The sequence below is a fragment of the Phycodurus eques genome, chromosome 16 (assembly GCF_024500275.1).
Source record: "Phycodurus eques isolate BA_2022a chromosome 16, UOR_Pequ_1.1, whole genome shotgun sequence".
Taxonomy (NCBI): domain Eukaryota; kingdom Metazoa; phylum Chordata; class Actinopteri; order Syngnathiformes; family Syngnathidae; genus Phycodurus; species Phycodurus eques.
In genome coordinates this window covers 3,827,057-3,847,901 of record NC_084540.1, presented here as the reverse complement: position 1 = coordinate 3,847,901, position 20,845 = coordinate 3,827,057, and the positions used below count along the sequence as shown (strand labels likewise).

The following is a 20,845-nucleotide window of genomic DNA, read 5'->3' as shown; positions in this document are numbered from 1 at the left end:
AAAAAAAAAAACCTGAATATACACACTGTATGATCAATATTGTAAATTAACATTAGTTGTCATGCTAGTGTACGATATATGTTAACGATATATGTCACGTTGGAAGTCGGCAAAGTTTAGGCACCTAACACTCAGAGTATGTATATGTGCAAATTAAGATATATATATATATTTTTTTTTTTATACAATCCCCACTGTATAGTATTTTTTTTTTTTTTTTTAATACCTCCCAAATAGCTTATTCAAATGACCGAATGCAGTTCCACACTACTGCAAACTACAATCAAAATAACAAACATGCCTTGTGTTTATTATTGTGGTTGTGTGTAACTATATAATACCTAATAATCCAAATAGAGGCTTATATGGGTCATTTCCATAGAATTTGATCAATAACAATGAAGACATGGCCCACTGAATTTCCTTTTGAAAATAAATTCATTTTACTGATATGAGTATTTGAATTATTGGCATTTGTTTTCTATCAGAAGGGCATAATTGCTTTTAAGAAAAAAAAAAAAAAAAAAAATTCTTATTTTCAAACTTTTAATGCCAAAAGGTAGTTACCCTCAAGTGTCCGAAGTTTGATGGTTTGCAACATGTTTACTGAAGATGCTAATTACATTTTTTTGGGTATATAGGATTTCTGCTCAATACTCGTTTTCCAGCCGACTGGTTAGCAGCGAATGCGGGCGTGAAAGGTTGTTTGTGTGTGCCCTGTTATTGGCTGGCAGCCAGTTCAGGGTGTACCAATGTCAGCTTGGATAGGCTCCAGCACACGCACAAAATATGAATTTGTGAAAGTGTCTTTACCGTTATTAAGATTGTATAAAGAGTTTGAGTAGTAGGATAATTCATGCACGTGTATCCGCAGTTTGAAGGGCAACGTGGAAATCGTGCAACTGACATTTTTTTTTTTTTTTTTTTTAATGAAGCTGCCTATGTATTTACTGTTATGCACTTTTGTCTTTACTGTTAAAAAAAAAAAAAGTGCATTTCCAATGGGCCGCCATTTGCTCTCAGTTTTAAATAGGTTTTTGAAAATAAGACTTCAAGTTTGGCTGTTTGAGCATGAGTGACATTTACCCATATAAAAAAAAAAAAAAAAAAGCCCCTCCCCCACAAGGGTCTTTACAGTTACTGATCAAATTATAGTGTTTGAATTGGACATAACACAGACCTTCAGTAGTTCATTTGCATTTATTTCCATATTAAACCGTGTAATTATAAACATCTCATTCAATGACACTAATGCATGATCAATGTGAAGTAAAAATATCACCACTTTTAAAATGGACACGTTTAAAACCTATGCGTGACTCCATCATCATCGTGGTCGTCATCGTCATCGGCTTTGAGCTGAACTACGATATGTTCACACAACGAAACCTCGTCCCCGCCATGATAAAACATTGATACACGTCAGTACAGTTGTTTTACATGTAAAAGTGACATTTTGTCAAATGTGCAAGATGAAAGCCAACGTCGACTCGTCCAGTCAAAGTCCTTAAATAAACCTTCAAGTTTGGATGAGGCGCAACGCAGGCGCCTGGGCTTTCGATGAAAAGGTTAAGGGGCAGGAGTGGCGTCGTCTACACAAAAAAAGGACGTCAGAAAGACAAGTTCGGGGGGGGGGGGACACACAACGCCATTTGCCAGTTTGTGATGCAGACTCCAGTCTCACACACAATGCAGACACGCAACCTCACTCTCACAACACGCGCACTCAGCCCCCCACACATGCCCGCTAACACACTGCTGTCTGAGGTTCTTTGGGTGTGAAAATTAAATACAAATTTAAATTAAAAAAAAAAAGAAAAGACAACTGAAGTAAAGGAAAATAAATCAAAAACAGCAATAAAAGAAATCTATAACGAATCACAACTAAATGAAATCAAAGGTCTTAAAAACGAAGGCAAAAGACAAGCGTCGTCGTCGATTCGGATCGTTTCCCTCCTGCGCTCGCGATCAGTTTCTACGACGACCATTTCAACTCGTTTGCATGTTTTTTTTTTTTGGGGGGGGGGGGGGGGGTGGATTTTTAACCTTTCTCCCGACCAACTTTCAAATGTCTTCATCGGGTCGTCTGAAAATAAATTACGGTAGCCAACGTGAACCCGAGCAAGCAGCTTTTTTTTTTCTTCCTTCTCTCTTTTCTCCTCACAAGTCTCGAGAGGGACTTGTGAGGAGAAACACTAGTTTCGTGTTTGTCACTACTTCATTTCATTGAACTCAAGTCAGCCTAGTAAGACAATTCAGTAAACTATTAGGAAAAACTAGGCCTCTGGTAGAAAAGCCATGTCTTACTCGTTATGTTTTTCCCCACAACTCGTGCCACTTTTGGCCTCCTAGTACACAATTCAACTTTACTGGTCAACTAATAATAGGCACTAGTAACCCGACTACAACCCCAATTCCAATGAAGTTCGGACGTTGTGTTAAACATAAATAAAAACAGAATACAATGATTTGCAAATCGGGTTCAACCTATATTTCATTGAATACACTACGAAGCTATTTAATGTTCAAACTCATCAACTTGATTGTTTTTAGCAAATAATCATTAACTTAGAATTTTATGGCTGCAACACGTTCCAAAAAAAGACGCGTTTGGAACATCCCGCAGGTGAACGGGCTCATTGGGAACAGGTGGGTGCCGTGATTGGGTCGAAAAGGAGCTTCCCTGAATTGCTCAGTCATTCACAAGCAAAGATGGGGCGAGGTTCACCTCGTTGTGAACAAGTGCGTGACAAAATAGTCAAACAGTTTAAGGGCAATTTTCCTCAAAATACAACTGCAAGAAATTTAGGGATTTCGTCGTCTACGGTCCATAATATCATCAAAAGGTTCAGAGGATCTGGAAAAATCAGTGCATGTAAGCGGCAAGGCCCAAAACCAACACTGAATGCCCGTGACCTTCGATCCCTCAGGCGGCACTGCATCAAAAAACGACATCAGTGTGTAAAGGATATCACCGCATGGGCTCAGGAACACGTCAGAAAACTTACACATCTGTGAAGGCACCATTAATGCTGAACGGTACATACAAGTTTTGGAGAAACATATGCTGCCATCCAAGCAGTGTCTTTTTCACGGACGCCCCTGCTTATCTCAGCAAGACAATGCCAAACCACATTCTGCACGCGTTACGACAGCGTGGTTTCGTAGTAAAAGAGTGCGGGTACTAGACTGGCCTGCCTGCAGTCCAGACCTGTCTCCCATTGATAATGCGTGGCGCATTATGAAGCGTAAAATACGACAACGGAGATTCTGTTTTTTATTTATGTTTATCACAACGTCCAAACTTCATTGGAATTGGGGTTGTACTACTGTACCCAAATTGTCCTACTAGTGCGCAGGAAGGTCACAGTAAGTCAGTCGTTAGACTAGTGTGCTGAATTGTCTTACTAGTGACAAAGAGCTTTTAGGAAAGTTTTGGCATCCTAGGACATGTTACTAGTGAGGAACACTGTACTAAGTGACAACTGCATGCTACTAGTGACATTTTAAAATTGTACTAGTTAACATCTAGCGCTCCACAAGTAGTACTAGTTGCCCACAAACTAGTGCAGTGTTTTACCTCACTAGTAACAAGTAGTTATATTACTGTGCTCTTGCCATTCTACTAGTGCGCAGAAATATCATAGTAAAAAGCACATTATTAGTGGAATTGTCTTTCACTACAAACTAGCACATGGACCTTAAAGGGGACATCAAGGATATTGAATAAATTGTATGTCACGAGTACAGTTTTGGGTCACTATTGATGTGGTTGTCCTACTAGTATGGGCATACTAGTAGAACAACTACATGTTAGTAGTGAGGCAAAACTGCACTAGTGGAACAACTGTCTTCCTAGTCAAGTTTTTTTTTTTTTTTTTCTTTCCTACTGTATGACATTTTGGCACACTAGTAGGGCAATTTTAGCAAACTAGTGGGACAACTACATGTCACTAGTAAGGCAACACTACTTGTGGCCATTTTGGTGATGCTCGCAGGGTCTGGGCGGCTACTGGTGTGTGACATATACCTACTAGTTGTCTAGTAGTGCACCACAGTAGTTTACTAGGAAGGTTTAAATGCGTGCTAGTCGGGCAAAAGTAGTGGAAAAAAGTTAAGTATGACACACTTGTACAACCAGGGGATTAGTTGTTCTACTAGTGAGGACAAAGAATGTACAAGTACAAGGACTTTAGGGTGGTGGGTATCGAATCCATCCAGTGTAAGGGCCGCACGCTAGTGCGGAAGAAACCAGGGACGTTCGATACCACTTTTTTCCAGACCGATACCGGTATGCGTACTCACCAATACAGAGTACTGATACCACTAGTACTTTTGATACATAACATTTCTATTAACACGACAGATGATTGTGAACAAAGACCGTTTTCTTTCTTTCTGACGCACATGATCATTCGCCCATGTGTCAAACGGATGCAGTATAGTGCCAACTACTGGCCAGGAGGACTTACTCATTGTCTGATTTTTTTTTTTTTTTTTGCCTTAGTATCAGTGGCTTGTATCGGCACGCTTCACGAGTGCCCGATACCTTGAAATAAGGCCGGGATAGGCCCGATACCGATACTTGGTATCGGTACTCAACCATCCCTAGGAAAAAAGGTTACTAGTAAGACAGTTGTTCTTTCTACAGAAGAAAGAGTTGCTCTCCAAAGAGGAGATTTTGAACACAAAAAAAATGGGGAAAAAAACAAAATCAAAAATTAAAAGGAGAATGAGCGATGGCAGTGACAATGAAAGAAAAACACTTGATCAGTTCCCGATTAATTGAAAAAGCTTATTCCTATTTGGCTGTAGTGTCACGATGCATTCAAAAATATTTGCTTCTTGAGTCTTTTTTTGGGGGGGGGTGACAAAGAAGTTGTCGGGGAAAAAACAGGAAGCAGCCGAACAAACGCTCGCGAGGAGCGCGCACTCGTGACGTCCTGCTCGGGACCGTTTCGCCCCCCCGCCCCCTTCCCCCCGAGTGGATTTGCACATCTGCAGCCAGTTTGGGAATGGCCGTCAACCGCCCGGTGGTGGGTTTTTGTCTTGACTTCCAACCGATCCCGCAAAAAAGTGCAAGTGTTTGATAGTGTGATGACAACTAGTGGAGTGCCTCGGACGGGCAGGCTAGTCTTTTTCGCCGTCCTCACTGCTTCCTAATAGGGACACACACAAAAAAAATCAGTCAATGACGATGCAAATTGTATTGCTATATTCCCAACAATCTATTCTCTCCATTTTTTTAAATTTTTTTTTTTAAAACGTGGATCCCCCTTCCCAAGGCGGGGACCTTGGCGATCCGATCCCCGGCTACAGAAGCTGGCTCTAGGGACGTGGAACGTGACCTCTCTGGCAGGGAAGGAGCCCGAGCTGGTGTGCGAGGTCGAGAAGTTCCGACTAGATAAGAGTCGGACTCGCCTCCACACACGGCTTTTGCTCTAGTACCAGTCCTCTTGTGAGGGGTTGGACTCTCTTTCTCTCTGGAGTTGCCCACGGTGAAAGGCGCCTAGCAGGTGTGGGTATACTTATTGCCCCCCGGCTCGGCGCCTGTACGTTGGGGTTCACCCCGGTGGATGAGAGGGTAGCCTCCTTCCGCCTTCGGGTGGGGGGGACGGGTCCTGACTGTTGTTTGTGCCGATGCACCAAACAGCAGTTCAGAGTGCCCACCCTTTTTGGAGTCCCTGGAGGGGGTGCTGGAGAGCGCTCCCGCTTGGGGACTCCATCGTTCTGCTGGGGGACGTCAATGCTCATGTGGGCAATGACAGTGAGACCTGGAAGGGCGTGGTTGGGAGGAACGGCACCCCCCATTCAGAACCCGAGCGGTGTTCTGTTATTGGACTTCTGTGCTCATCACGGATTGTCCATAACGAACACCATGTTCAAGCATAAGGGTGTCTACACGTGCACTTGGCACCAGGACACCCTAGGTCGCAAATCGATGATCGACTTTGTGGTCGTGTCATCGGACTTGCGGCCACGTCTTGGACACTCGGGTGAAGAGACGGGCGGAGCTGTCAACTGATCACCACCTGGTGGTGAGTTGGCTCCGATGGTGGGGGAAGATGACAAGTCCGACGTGGCAGGCCCAAATGTATTGTGAGAGTCTGCTGGGAACGTCCGGCAGAATACCCCGTCAGAAGGAGTTTCAACTCCCACCTCCGACAGAACTTTGCTCAAGTTCCGGGGGAGGCGGGCACATCGAGTCCGAGTGGACCACGTTCCGCGCCTCCGTTGCTGAGGCGGCCGAGCCGAGCTCTGGCCGTAAGGTGGTCGGTGCCCGTCGTGGCGGCAATCCCCGAACCCGTTGGTGGACACCAACGGTGAGGGATGCCGTCAAGCTGAAGAAGGTGTCCTATAAAGGCCTTTTTGGCCTGTGGGACTCCTGAGGCAGCTGATGGGTACCGGCTGGCCAAGCGGAATGCAGCTGTGGTGGTCGCTGAAGCAAAAACTCGGTTACAGGAGGAGTTCGGTGAGGCCATGAAGAAAGACTTCCCGACAGCTTCTCGGGAGGGGGAAGCAGTGCACCATCAACACTGTGTATACTGTGCTTGTGTAGAGTGTGTATTGGTGACCTCATGTGGACAAATAGAGCACCTGCGCCTCTCTAAAGTATCACTTATTGACACTGTAATGCATATGAAACTTAAATTCATACAAATAATACAATAAAATGGTCTCTACATTGCAGATTTGGTCTATTGCGGGGGTAGGAATGTAACCCCCGCAATAAAATGAGGGATTAGAGTATTTCTTTTTGTATTGTATGGATGGATTCTATAATTGTGACATGGTGGAGGATTTAAGAGGTGGATTAAGTCAGCTACGACACAGATTCTTAGCAGGTGTGTTGTGCACTAGCCTCCTTGTTCAATGTCAGAGTCGGTGAGGTGCGTCAGAGAGAAGCTAGCGATGCTGGCTGGTGAGATGGAGAAGCGTGAGTAGTTGGAGGAGCTTCCCCAGCTGGAAGCCGCCACTGCGACGGCCGGGGATGAGATGCGGGACGGCGCTGAGCTCTTGGACGCCGCCACATCTTTGTGCGTTTTGGAGGAGAAGGCGGGTGCCGAGGGGAAGTCGTCGTCCCACTCAAAACCACCCCCTGGAGAAAATGGGCGCAATGGGCGATGAGTGGCGGGCGTGTGTCGAGTCACGCACGTGTGGAGACGTTTACCTTCTTCGTCTGTGGAGCTCTCAGAGTTGGTGAAGCGGTTCAGGTAGCTGGAACTTGGCACCGGGCTGCTAAACTGTGGCGTGTGCGTGTTGGAGCCAGACGGGTGGTCACCCAGCTCCTTAGTGGGGGTGTCCTGAATCACAACACATTGGATTTTAGTTCGGACGATGTAAAAAGGTTAGCTGAGGAGTCACCTACATTATGCAATGTACACAGATGCCGTTCTCTTTAAACAAGGGGAAGCAGCATGTGGCACATGACTAAAGGTTATTTTGAAGGTGCTCGTCATATAAAGTCGACATACCGCTGCTCAACATTAAGGCTTCTGTTAAAAAACAAACACAAAAAATGTCATGAAAAGCCGACTCATTTTTTTGGAATATTACAAAATATTAGACCATATCACTACTATGTACACAGATGTGTTTTCTTTAGACAAGTGGAAGCAGCGCGTGTCTCACAAGGTTCTTTTTGAAGGTCCTGTAAAGAATTGTACGTTTGTAGTTACGGGGCGGCTCCTGTTTAGTGTTTAAAAAAAATAAAAAAAACTTTGTGTAAAATTTCTTGTAATAATAAAACATTTTGAAACTGACTTTTGTTACTCACTTATGTTTTTAGGCTTGTAAAATGGCTTAATTTTGTTGTCTCATATTATTGAATAAACTTCTTACGGTAATCTTGTACTATTGTAAAAGAATCAAGCACTATTACAACTTCAGTAAAATGACTGTAATGTCACTTTATTCTTGTAAAATTAAAAGGTAACTATCGTAATATGACTTTATTTTTGTAAGTTGTTTGTTCTAGTCATATTAGATCCTTGTATCATTACACTTAATTCGTGTAAAAGAAATTTCACACAACTGATTTTCTTTAGTCACCTAAAAAAGCAATGCTAATAAAGTGGATGGATGGACAACTGTAGTGTTGGAAAAAAATACAGTTGAGCAAAGACGGAGAGACCAAAGTTTACCTGGTCAAAGAGGTAGACGGTGACATCATCAAAGAAGGAGACAGCTCTCCTGGTGGTCGTGGCCAAGGAGGCTGGAGCCCCAATGTTGAAGGTCGTAGGTTTCAATAAGCTCCTCAAATTCTTGGCGTCGCTATCGTCCGAGATGATGAGCGGCACGGCGTGCGCGCCTTCCTCCTCGCTGTCAGAGCTGGAGCTGTGCAGCTGGTAGGCATGAATGTCCTCGTCAGAGTCGTCGCTGTTTTCGTTCTCCTCGTCGGCGTCCGCGCCGTCCTCTGGGCCGTCCCGCCGGCCCAGGTAACGGCCCTCCACGTCGGGCTCTTTTATCTTATGGGCCTCCCCGGCAAAGGTCCTGGTTAGCTTGGTGTGAACAGCGTCCTCGGGCAATGGAAGCGGACTGGTGGGGAAAGGGGGATCTGGCTCAGGAGACTCGGGTAGGTCGTTGAAAAAGTAAGATTTGTGTCTGTCGTGATTTGACCAGCTTTGAGTTTCTGTTAAAAATGTCTTGACGTCTGAATGCATCTCTGGAGATGGATCTAGTTCTTCTCTGATGTCACCCTGCACTTCTGGGGCAGCAGAAAAAACTTGCTGTGGTATTAAAGACTCAACAAAACTTTCCATCTGACTTTCCCGTACTGGGACCGCAACTTTGGTAGCGTTCTGCAGCGAAGAGACTTCGACGGAACCTTCCGCATTGGTATATTCAGCTTTCTTCTCTGGCTCTGATTCATTGTCTGAGAAGTAGGCGGAGTCTCTGTAATTACTACTCATGAGCGGTTCTTCGACAGGAATGACTTCAAGATGATCCTCACCAGGAGTGTCTGGCGTGCCATCAGCTTCAGAGATGACAATTTCCGGAGGCACCAGATTTGTTGCAGTAGTAGTCTCGTCTGTATTGTTTTCCTTTTGAGCTACACTCCCGCCATTTTTCACAGGGGAGAGGTCTTTATTGTTGGGCTGAGAGTTCCACTCAGGAGACTCAAGGTTCTCCGTCTCATACCCACTGTCAGCTATCTTGTACGGAGGCTGGAGCTTGTGCTGGTCTCCGAGCCGGTGAATGTCCAGGGAGTCTAAAGAGTCTGGTGTCTCAGCAGAGTGGTCAACAGTTGGTAGAGTGATAGACAGGCTGTCCTCTAGCAAGCTGTCCTGGCTAATCTGGTCCAAAGAAGGGCCGGAGACCAGCAGAGAGGATCTGCCGATAGGTTGTCCATTGGCATCTATAAATAATTCTTCGTGTTCTAACAGATTTGTTTCCATTTCCAAATCAGCGTCCTCAATGGGTTCACTCAACAGATCAACGCTCGTCAGATCGTCAACATGTCCACTGTCTGAAACCGATGCTTGGATGTGCGGCTTCTCAGTTATTTGACTTCCAATGAGTTCTTGAGCACTACTGTTTGAGGTTTCATTGTCACGGTCAAGGGTGAAGAGATTGGCATCCATGTACAATATGTCTGTAGTGGCACTTTCAGAGAACACGGGAATCTGCTCTTCAGTCGGACTAATGATAATATCTAACATTTCTGAGGTAGAATGGAAATCAGAGTCTACGTCTCTGTCTGAGGGTGGGAGCAGAGTGAGGTCCTCAGTGGAAGAACTGTTACTAGCTGACAGCTGGTTGCTTAATTCGTCTTCTGACACAACAGTAATGAAAGGCAATAGTGTTTCATTTTGTATCCGAAACGGGTTATGTTCCCCGAAGTTGGTGCTAGACGAGTCCAAAGGTACCCGTCTCGGGGATGTGCTACTACATGTAGGTTTTAAATAAGTATCTGCTGTGTTTAAGCTGCCGTAGGCGTCCAGGTTGTCCCAAGAAGCCATCTTGAAGGTTTCCTCCGGTTCATGGACGACACCGGGTGATAGAAAATTCTGCTGTGGATTTAAAAACTGTGTGCCTTCTTTCATCAGGTCATGTTCCCTAAGAAACTGATAATTCTCAGCCAGTTTAGCAGTGTTCTGAATTCTCTTCATATCAGCACTGTCCTCCTCCTGAGTCCGGTGAGTGGCTTCTGAACAACTCCCTAAAAAAGAATCCCGCGCATTCATGTCCTGCACATCCAAAGGAATATTTACACAAAAAGGGTTCCCGTTGCGCTCTGGAAGCGCCACAAAATCCTGTCTCCAAGATACAGAGTCCTCCTGCTTGGACTCTCCCTCTGTGAAAATATTAGTGTGGTATGGACTGTCATTTTCAAGAGATGACCAGATGTGACTGTCTGGTAAATAAGAATCCTTGGAATCGATACTGTGGTGAAAAAAGTCGGCGTCCGTGCTAGATTCATCCAAACGAACATCTTGGAGAACAACAAAGTCTTGTTGGCTTGAATTGAAGCCTGTCTTTTGAGCGCCATCTTGTCCAATATGGCTTTCTCCTGCTTGGTCTTCAAGCTGTATGTAGTAACCATTGCCATTAGCTGGCTTCTGGGCATCGAACACTGGCACTATTCCAGGTATTCCAGACGGAGTGTTCCCACCACCACCAGCAGCTGATGATCTGGCGATAGGATCTGGGAAATGGGCCTGGATGTCTTCAGTGGAAACGGGAAAGAACATGCTATGGTAGTTCACTGATGTGTCCATGCCTGGGTGAGAATGGCTGCTGTCATAGTGGTCGTGCTTGGCTGCCTCCCAAATGTATTCAAAACTGAGTCCTTTGCTGGTTTCAGTGACGGTCAGGACTTCATCGATGTCCTGCTGCAGCGCATCGTCCGCAAACTGCTCCAGGATTGGGAAGGATGAGTGGCTAACAGTCTGTCGTGTCAAAACGCTTGGCTTGAGAGCGTCCCAGCGCTGCTCAAAGTCTTCTTCTATGTCCCTTTGGCCTTGCATGCGCAGGTAGATGAGTAAACGGTGAACTTCCTCTGCTGTCGCACGCTTGTCAGGGGAGAGCCAGCAGAACTGCAGGACCTCAAACCTACAAGAACAAACATAGCTACTTTTAAGGCTAAATGTCTCTAACAAGGAGCTGAACAGTAGAAGTCAGTGTCTTCAAAATGTTGCAACAGACATACAGAGAGACTGGAAGAGTCACAGAAAGGCATTTTGGGCTTGGATAAATGGCACCGCGTGATGCACTGATTGAGTCTGGCATGAGTTGCAACTTCCACACTGTATAAGAACTTGAGGACCTTCATTCGCGTCAGCGGTTAGCTAGTGCAATTGCGACAGTCAGTTGGCTAGCTAGCCATGCTTACACCTTGAAAATATCTTCTCTTTGTTAGTCTGCTGGTGTGGCCACTTAAGAGCGCTTTGTTGTTGGCTTTGAGTACGCACATGTCATGCAGAGAAAGACAGAAGAGTGAGACGGGGGGTAAAATAAAAATTAAAAAGTCCAACATGACAGCCAGTGTGTGCACAGGAGCTTCGCTCTGAAATGCCCGCTTTAGAGTGCGTCGTCGTGGTTGTTGTGGAAAGAGCCCCGCAACGACCCAGTGGGAAATGCTCCAGCCACCGGAGGCTTTAAGTGAATCTATTTACACAGCTCAAGCATGTAGTTCTGTGTAAGCTTAAGAAAGGTGCTAGGCGAAGTAGCATCCGCCTTTCCAGGCTAGTTTAATATTATTGATCAGAATCATTTTTGAAAAACTCACCATCTCTCAGAATAAGGAAGCTCCAGTTGCGGCTTGAAGAGTTTGACTTGTTGCTCCTTGATCACATGATTGAGAATCTCCCGGTCAGACAGATGTGGATATGGTTGACCAGCATTCTCAAAAAGCTCCCACAAAGTGACCCCCAAGGCCCTATGATTAAAAAAAAATATAGAATAATAAAACAATTAAAATGTTGTAGGGTATCAAACAGTAGGGAAGTAAGTAAACAACTAGCATTTGGTGACCCTAATGGTGGTATGTTCACAACATTCGTGTTAGGAGCGGGCACAGTTGGCACAGAGCAAACATAACCACACTCTTTCATAATACTGCCAACTAAAGAGGGGCAAAATACCCAACTTTTCTGCTAATAGACCTCTGACACGAAACATGAAGCTTCTTCGTGTGGGCTAAAAATACAACATTTCCAATAGCAGGTGCCAAACTTAAGCCATTACCTAATGAAGAGGAAATTAAGCCTTTAAAGAGGTGGACATTTTGAATTTCAACATGTCTTTATTCAGACTGTATTGCGGCTCCTGTAACAAGAAGGACCTTGCGTAACGCTGCAATTTATGACCGGGAAGCATTTGGCCGGGGAGACAGTGGACACATTAGAGTTAATTGCATGGTGCGCCTCATCAGTGGCAGACAATACGCAGACGAGACTGCGATTTGCGGGGTCACCTCTTTATAGACCAATACTGTTTCAAGCAGATGCGCACACCTGATAAACCCAATGTTACACTTCTGTATACAGTTATGCAATGAGATAATGTGACAGAATGAGCCTCCATTGAGGTGTCAATGATAACCAATTTGATGAGCAAGCAAGGGTGTCCTTGGTCTAAGCAGAGATCGGTCCATCTCGTACCATTAAACAATTTGTATGGAAATCACTTCTAGCCCAAAAATATAAAACAAATGAAGACCACTAAGTGCAGCAGTAAGTGAGCGTCTTCTTGTCATCATATTTTTACACCACAGTGCAAACTACTAATTGTGCGCCGTTTGTAACCTTCAAATGCCACAATTGCAGGAAATATTTAAAGGAAAAATGATTTGACTCCATATAAATATTAATATTTATTTAATATTAAACACTCAAATGAACATACAAACTCCACACAGCCGGGGCCGGGATTTGAACGCCGGTCCTCAGAACTGTGAGGCGGTTATGTGCTAACCAGTCGTGCTATCCACCGTGCCGCCATAAAATGTCATAATTACAGTAAATAATTGTATGAAAAACTAAATATTAAATAACTATAAATGCAACAATCAAACGAAAACCAGTATACTACGGTAACCAAGAGCGTCTTCTTGTGCCTCGTGACCACAAATTCTTATGCTGCAGCACAAACTAGTTCATTATTCTAAATGTCAAAATGACTGTAAATATCTATATGAAAGACAGTTTTTGTCCATAAATATGAATCATTTCAAAACATATACATACACACACACACACACACATATATATATATATATATATATATATATATATGTTACATAACAGTAAAAAATTATAAAGATGAAACTGTTCAAAAGGCAATGCTCGAAGTGTTTAAAGGGGTAACTGAGTCTAACCTTTCAAAAACTTCAGATAAACTAAAAAACCTGCGCCAAAAGGTGGCGCTTCAAAGGTCCTATTTGAAAAAAAATATGTCATGACTGAAGTTGTATGGCACATGGGCAGAGAGCGCCAGAGTTAATTACAAGGAAGGAGGCTTTGGAAGGAGGAAGTGATATGAAAAAAAAAAAAAAAAAAAAAAAAACGTTTTTGCGGCTATTTTCCAAATGTAACTAAAATTGTAATCATGGAAATTTCTAAAACCAACTAATTTTATTATACATTTTCTCCTGTAATGGATAACAATTCCATAAATGTCATGAAATCACGTAATCCGTTACATGCAATTTACTTCCACCCCAACACTGCGCGTGACGTCATATTCTTACTGCAAAATTGAAAAACCGTTTCTACCCTTGAAATGTCCTAATTACAGGAAATAAATTGGATGTCAATTGTAAAAGCCTTCCAGGCCATAAATCTAAAACAATCAAACGGAAACCAGGAAATATGGCTGTAACTGAGTGTGACTTCTTGTGCCGCGTTAAAGGACATGTTTTCATGTCACGGCGCCTTTCAAAACCTCAAAATGTTTGCTAGGGCCGTCACAAACTGAGGACCTCTCGTGTAAATGGTGAGCGATTGAAGAAGTGAAGAACATCGATGTCATTCCTTTTCCTCTTACTTTCTCACGAGGTCTTTTGATTTGATTGCGTCACAGTACAATTCCTGCTACAGTAGAGTCGATACGCACCAAACATTGCTGGGCTTGGTATGCTCCAAAGTGATCACACCTCCATGGCGCTCGCCCACCAGCTCAGGAGCCAACCAGCGGAGGGGCGCAAATACATCGTCCTCTGTGATGATATAATCCTCCTATGATGACAAAAGAAAAAAGGTCAGAGGAAGATATTACAAACGGTGCACCAAAAAGGGGAAGAAACAATTGTATCAGCAAAAGAATTTGTTTTGTGCCTACAAAAATGATTTACGCTCTGATGAAGTCAGGCCACGCACGCTCGCTCGCTTTGACTCAACCAACCTTTACAGAAATAGCACCAGTGAGTGACCTTATCTTATGACTATTAAATTCAAAGTGACAGATCAGCAGAATTTCAGGAACGCTGCCGACAGGAGGGCCTTGGCGCGCTTAGTTAGCGCAGCTTGTCACGTCACAAGAGAATTGTACAGTTTCATGACAAAGCAAACACCTGCATTTTTTTTTTTCCTGAACTCGTGTTTCAAGCCTTTTATTAAACAGCAGTAGAACGTCTTTGTCACATCAGCTACACAGAAGAATGTGTTGAATTTTGAATTTAGCTCCGCCTAGCATTTTGCTTGCCTGTTTAATCAGAAAATCTTTGTTGTTGAACACCGTTTGTTAGGAGGTATGTTTCTCACTGGGACTGCAATGGAACACAGGGGCCCGAGTTACAGCCACTGTATCATTAAACACACGGTCAGAGAATACTTTACACACATTTATAAGAGCCAATGCAAAAAAGGGGAACTTTGTCAAATTATTGGAAAGATTGCATTTCTGCTTACTTTGTATGCATAGGGCCCAATTCCATAGTCTCCAATTTTGACAGTAAGATCTGCCGTCAGGTAGCAGTTCCTCAGGGCTAAATCACTGAAAAGGAAACATGACAGTTACAATTGCTCTGCAGTGAGATCCCCCCCCCCCCCAACCAAACACAAAATGGGCGGCAGGTGAATTTCTATCGAGTCCTCAAATGTCACAGTAAAACGCTGTAAGCCATTCTTTTAATCAAGTAAACCCTGTTATATGTTTTTTTTTTTTTTAATAACGGTACGGCAAAACAATGTTTGTTAATACATTTGTGTTCTGGGAAGAAAACACATTTCTAATTTGGGACGTGATCTGAAAACGTTTGTGAAAACCCGTCTGTGGCGTGCGTAGATATTGTGGAACGACAGCATTGGTTCTGGAGCCTTTTCAGTATTGAAATACAGTGGTGCCTTGAAATAAAAGTCACCTGACATGAGACTTTTTATAGATACATTTGAGATATGAGCACTGTATTGTGGCAGTGAACTCACTTCACAAGCATAAATTTGGCAGATGGTGAACAATAAAAAAAAAAAGGCAACTGGCTTTTATTGCTACATTGTGTACATCAAACAACCACAAAGCTTTGGTTTAGATCATTTAGCTTATTGCTAACAAAACTGCAAAACGGTGCAGATGGGATAACGAATAGCATGGGTTTTGTGGTTTCATAACCCTTTTAAGCGAAGGATGTTTGAACACAAATGGGGCAGCAACGCATGGCGACAGAAACTATATTCACAGGCATATATTCTTTATCTTTTGCAAAAACAACAACAACAAAAAACACCTCACGCTGCAGCTGACTGAGTTGTGAAACTCTTTCTTCGTGTGTCTGTATTATACTGCCACCAGGTGGCTGAGGCACGCACACCAGAAGGAGCAGCATGATGACCATTGAATTGAAGCCAAAGATGTAGCGAAAACGTTATTTCTTTATCGTCTAATTATGTCATGACTATGTTTTGATAAAATACAATTGAGTGCTATTTTTCAAAACAAAAACAAAAAAACTACTAATTATTTTTTGCTTAAGAGGCTGGAATGGATTAATGGCCTTTCTATTCATTTCTATGGCGAACACATTTAACTCAAAACACTGTACGTAGGTTTTGTTTGCACATTAACGTCACAGATATAAAACAAGCCCATGAAACGAAGGGTCAGAAGGCAGTTCTTCGCCCTGCACAGGTTCTATTCCTGACTCATGCATACAGTAGCAGGAAAAAACATTATTTGTGTTTTTACCAGGAGATGGCGTACCACACTCTGTTTCCCAATGAGTTAAGTCAATTAACATGTGGTATACTTAATTCACAGTGAAACCCTCGTGATGAGGCACTGAGTGGTTCACTTTCGAATATGCTGCTTATTTTCTTTGCCCAAGATGAAAATACTGCTCCCACCCAATGACAAACACTGCTGACCCAAGTGTTTTTGTGTGCACATGGCTGGACTAGCGTCAAAGCCGGTGAAACCTCTGGAAGACAAATGGTTATTTATTTTAAACCCTCTTGTCCGCAGCCATCTCTAGTTGGCCGTGTGCCCGATACTGGGAAACAGGCCATACAATTTAACCCTACAAGCCCAGTTGGTGGTATGGCAACCTTCGCGCTCAGCTCACATATTAGCACGCTTCATAGTCATTTCTCCAATTTAACGCTACTAATATGTTCAATGTATATTATATTATTCTTTTAGAAAGACCACACAGTGGATCGCAACTCGCTACACTCAATGAAGTCTTATTTACAGCGCAGCAAGGACAGTAAAACAGTCGCTGCCGTCTAAACATTTTCGGGATTTCAAACTCAACTGCGACAGCCTGAGAGAAATCCCTTTGAGTTGGAACAAGGATTTAAGAGACAACTTTCAAAATCTGGCTATCCCTTTACACGCAAACAGCAGAATCATCATAAGCCTCTGGCAGCAGACAGCTGACACTGTGGCAATGCATCGGAGCTGTGTAATTGGAACCCCTGGAGCTTATTCCGAGCATGCAAATAGAGCTGATGAGCTGAGCGTCGTATGTTACCCTGAGCTGCACTTTGCCGACAACACCCCGCCTCCCGACCTGTACTGCTGCTTGCGAGCAGCCAGGCATCCAGTGCGCGCCGTGGTAAAAAAAACAGCAATGAAACGCCGCCTCTCTGCCACGCAAACCTTTTTTGGAAAACACTGGTATGCCTCAGAGTGGTTTGACAGCAAGCACTAGAACAGTTTAACATTGTACTGTGAAGCCGCCGTCCTATTCGTTCTCAATGGATCCATGATAGTAAAGCGCATACATGAATTTACTATTGTAACACACGACAAGAATTCTTCTAACAAACATTCTGTTGTGTTTATACAAGAGTTTATTATTCTAAAACTTTACATATAAAGTCTAGCATCCATAAACGGAAAAAATATAATTTTCAAATTTCATTTCAAATGTAATACCTCTCATTTAAGCATAAGAATGAGGATCAATATTAAATTTAAAATTTTATTTTTATTTATTTTTTATTTTTTAAAGAATTTTTATTTGATTGTTTGTGGTCCCCCTTAGTCAGATCTCCATTACAATAAAAAGCAAAACACAAATTACAAGTTAGTCCAGTACTTTTGAGTTGTTTATTTTGTCTGTGGAATTTTAAAGACAATTGAACATCAGCTGCAAGGATAACGTCATTTTTCAAGGACATTTACTATAGGGCCTGAATTTTGGAAATTCTAACCACTGTATGTCTGCACCTATCGCATATTTTTAGAAATGAGTATTCTACCGATTATCCCATCAATTAATCAGATATAAATTTGTTTTGCATGATTCAACACGATAATGGGCATGTGAGGCACAGGTATTTTTGTCCACTTGGGATCGCCGGTCTACTGTAGTATCTGTTACTTTGACCGCATAGGGCTTTAAAAGGTGGGGCCTGGCCTGGTGAGTGACCTGGGGGTCAGTGAATGGGAGTGTAGAGATGACTGGCTGTGAACCCTCGATAGGCGCAACGTCACGGATAATAGGAATATTCCATACTAATTTCATGGCAGGATTTCAGAGTTTAAATTAGTTTGTGAGCTTTCCAATTAAGAGCACTTTGCGGTGTATTTCAGGCGCATTTAAGTTTTATTGGCCCAAAGTTCATGATAGTGGGAAACCCCAATTATTATGCCTTCCTCAATTGTGAGTTCGCATCTTTCATTCTCGCCGGTGTCTACATTCCTCCTCAAGATAATACGAATGCCGCACTTCTAACGCTCGCTGAATTAGTAAACGGAAAAAAAAAAAAAAAAAAAAAAACACCCAAACAGACCCCTCATCAATTTGACAATTGTGCAAAAAGATGTAGAATCTTCTTGCACTTAGAGCAGTTCGATTGACTAATATTGTAATAGTCCGGTACAATGACCGCAGAGACTTTAAGTGAGTAGTGCGATAATCTGAGACAATGTTGATTGTGCAAATGTTGCAGATATTGCAAAGAGAAACTAGCAATAAAGTTAGAAAAACAGTTTACCGCTAACGACTCTAAACCAGTCTGGTATGCCTTACAATCGCTAACCAATTACAAGCGACCAAGCTAAGACCAATAAAAGACGAGCCGACAACTTGAACTCATTCTACTGCAGATTTGAAAAGGACACTTTCACACCCCACACCCAGCCAACCGCACCACCGACCACAATCACACCTCTGACTTCTGCGTTGACCATCCACGAACAGGATGTGAGATGCATCGCCAAACAACAAAAGATCAAGACCCTGTCTCCCTATCCTGCCTCAAAGTCTGCGCGGACCAGCCCGCTCCAGTCTTCACACAGATCTTCACTAGATCTCTGGATCTGTATGAAGTACCATCCTGTATCGAACGCGCCACCATCATCCCTGTCCCCAAGAAACCTGAAATCTCGGCTCTGAATGACTACAGGACTGTCGCCCTGACATCTGTGGTCATGAAGTCCTTTGAACCCCCCTGTGCTGGACCACCTCAAGAGCGTCACAGGTTCCCCCGGTGCACCCCCTGCAGTTTGCCTACCGAGCAAACAGGTCTGCGGATGATGCAGTCAACATGGGACTGCACGTCATCATAGAACACCTCATTGGCGCAGGGACCTACGTGAGGATCCTGTTCGTGGACTTCAGCTCTGCGTTCAACACCATCCTCCCCGAACTCCTCTCCTTCAAGCTTCTCCAGCTCAGCTTCCAGGCGGGCAGGACACAGCAGGCGAGGCTGGGGCATACCACCTCATCTACATGCACCACCAGCACCGGGGCGCCGCAAGGTTGTGTCTTCTCTCTGCTGCTCTTCTCTCGCTACACGAACGACTTGACCTCAACGCACCCGGCAGTCAAACTCCTGAAGTTTGCAGACGACACCACAGTCATCGGCCTGATCAAAGACAGTGACGAGTCTGCGTATCGACAGGAAGTGGAACGGCTGGAGCTGTGGTGCTGCCGACACAACCTGGAGCTGAACACACTCAAGACTGTAGAGATGATCGTGGACTTCAGGAGGCATCCTTCTCACGCTGTCCAACTCCCCCGTGTCAACCGTCGAGACCTTCAAGTTCCTGGGAATTACAGTCTCTCAGGACCTGAAGTCTCAACATCAACTCCATCGTCAAAGAGGGTGTACTTCCTGTGGCTTCTGAGGAAGCACGGCCTGCCACAGTAGCTGTTGAGGCAGTTCTACACAGCAGTCATCAAATTAGTCCTGTCTTTTTCAATCACATTCTGGTTTGGAGCTGCTACAAAAAAGGACAAAGTCCGACTTCAACGGACAATCTAAACTGCTGAAAAGATTGTGTTTATTTCATCAAATTTATTTACAAAGTTTTTGTCACGGTGGCTGGACACAGCAACCGTAAAGGCCAGTAATGTCGGACGCTGCCCCCCCAATATCCGGAACAATTGGTGTTACGGCCGTAACGAGTCAGCGTTCAGAGACTTCCGTAATAAAATACGGACGTTCCATAACATTTGACAGCTCTGAATGTATAATCGCCTCATCGTATTACGTATACAGTGGAAGATCAGTTTTTCTGTGCCCTAGTTTTTGGATGATTTGGTTGGCTTTCGTACAAATGAAAATGGTCCAAACGCTAAATGCACCCGCCTGCCTGCGTCACTCCTAACTTTATTTCTAATGCTTGCAATTTCTCAACATTTTTAGAAATGTTTTTAGACAATTTTAAATTTTGGTCCAGAAGAACATGAAGTTGACACACATGATTTGCTTACGTGGGCCACGTGAAACGATATGGCAGGCCGAATCTGGTCCCCGGGTCTTGAGTTTGACACCTGTGGGGCACACGCTAAATATTTCGACAGTTGCTTTTCGACAGTCCCTGCAAAAGGGACTCTGTCAGTCACCTGAACTGTTTTTTCAACACTGGTTGCGCATAACCCCTATTGGCTAATCCATCAGCCAGTCTGCGTGTTGAGTGACTCAGTGTGAGCTGTGGCCATCGGCAGCTTGTGAATTAATGTGCTTATTACGTGTTTGTTTTCTTTTTTTAATTGCGAAATGATTCCAAACTTTGTAATTCTCTTGTTTATTACAGAGTCTTTCCTCCTAGCTCGGAGAGGTGCTTGAATCTGCAGTAGCATTATACCGTGTGGAAAAAAATGGTAACTGCGAAGCTTTGAGGCAGAGACTTTTGCGTTGCCTTTTTTTGTGTAATTCATTTTTTAATTGTTCAATTAATCATTGCAGCCCCAAACACATTCGTCAATTGCTTTACAAAGGTTTCCAAAGAAAATACAGTTGTTTGTCTGGCATGTTTAAGCTTGATTATCAGATTCAAGGATAAAGTGTGTTTTTTATGCATTATTATAATAACACATTAACTTGGGGAAATCTAATCCGCAGACACCCTCACCAATCAAGAGTTAACCAAAAAGTTTTGCTTCATTGTAATCTAAATATTTAAACGAAACAAGGGAAGGAAGCAAACATGTAAAGCATACATGACTAGA

General features: G+C 43.5%; 1 protein-coding gene across 3 annotated transcripts in view; it reads right to left on the bottom strand.

Annotated features, from left to right (window-relative positions):
- Positions 1-2,111: 2,111 nt before the first annotated feature.
- Positions 2,112-20,845, bottom strand: part of lmtk2 (lemur tyrosine kinase 2) — a 41,812-nt gene continuing 23,078 nt past the window's right edge. The window contains exons 1-8 of one of the 3 annotated variants that reach the window (XM_061700834.1): positions 19,348-19,557; positions 18,984-19,223; positions 14,853-14,937; positions 14,059-14,180; positions 11,732-11,881; positions 8,145-11,055; positions 7,172-7,304; positions 2,112-7,099 (exon numbers count right to left, since the gene is read on the bottom strand). In XM_061700834.1, the coding sequence (XP_061556818.1) occupies positions 6,858-7,099; positions 7,172-7,304; positions 8,145-11,055; positions 11,732-11,881; positions 14,059-14,180; positions 14,853-14,937; positions 18,984-19,027 (3,687 nt within the window). In that variant the 5' untranslated portion in view covers positions 19,028-19,223; positions 19,348-19,557 and the 3' untranslated portion in view covers positions 2,112-6,857. Of the gene's footprint in view, positions 7,100-7,171; positions 7,305-8,144; positions 11,056-11,731; positions 11,882-14,058; positions 14,181-14,852; positions 14,938-18,983; positions 19,558-20,845 lie in introns of those variants that run through there. The other 2 variants (XM_061700833.1, XM_061700832.1) reach the window with 2 other exon arrangements.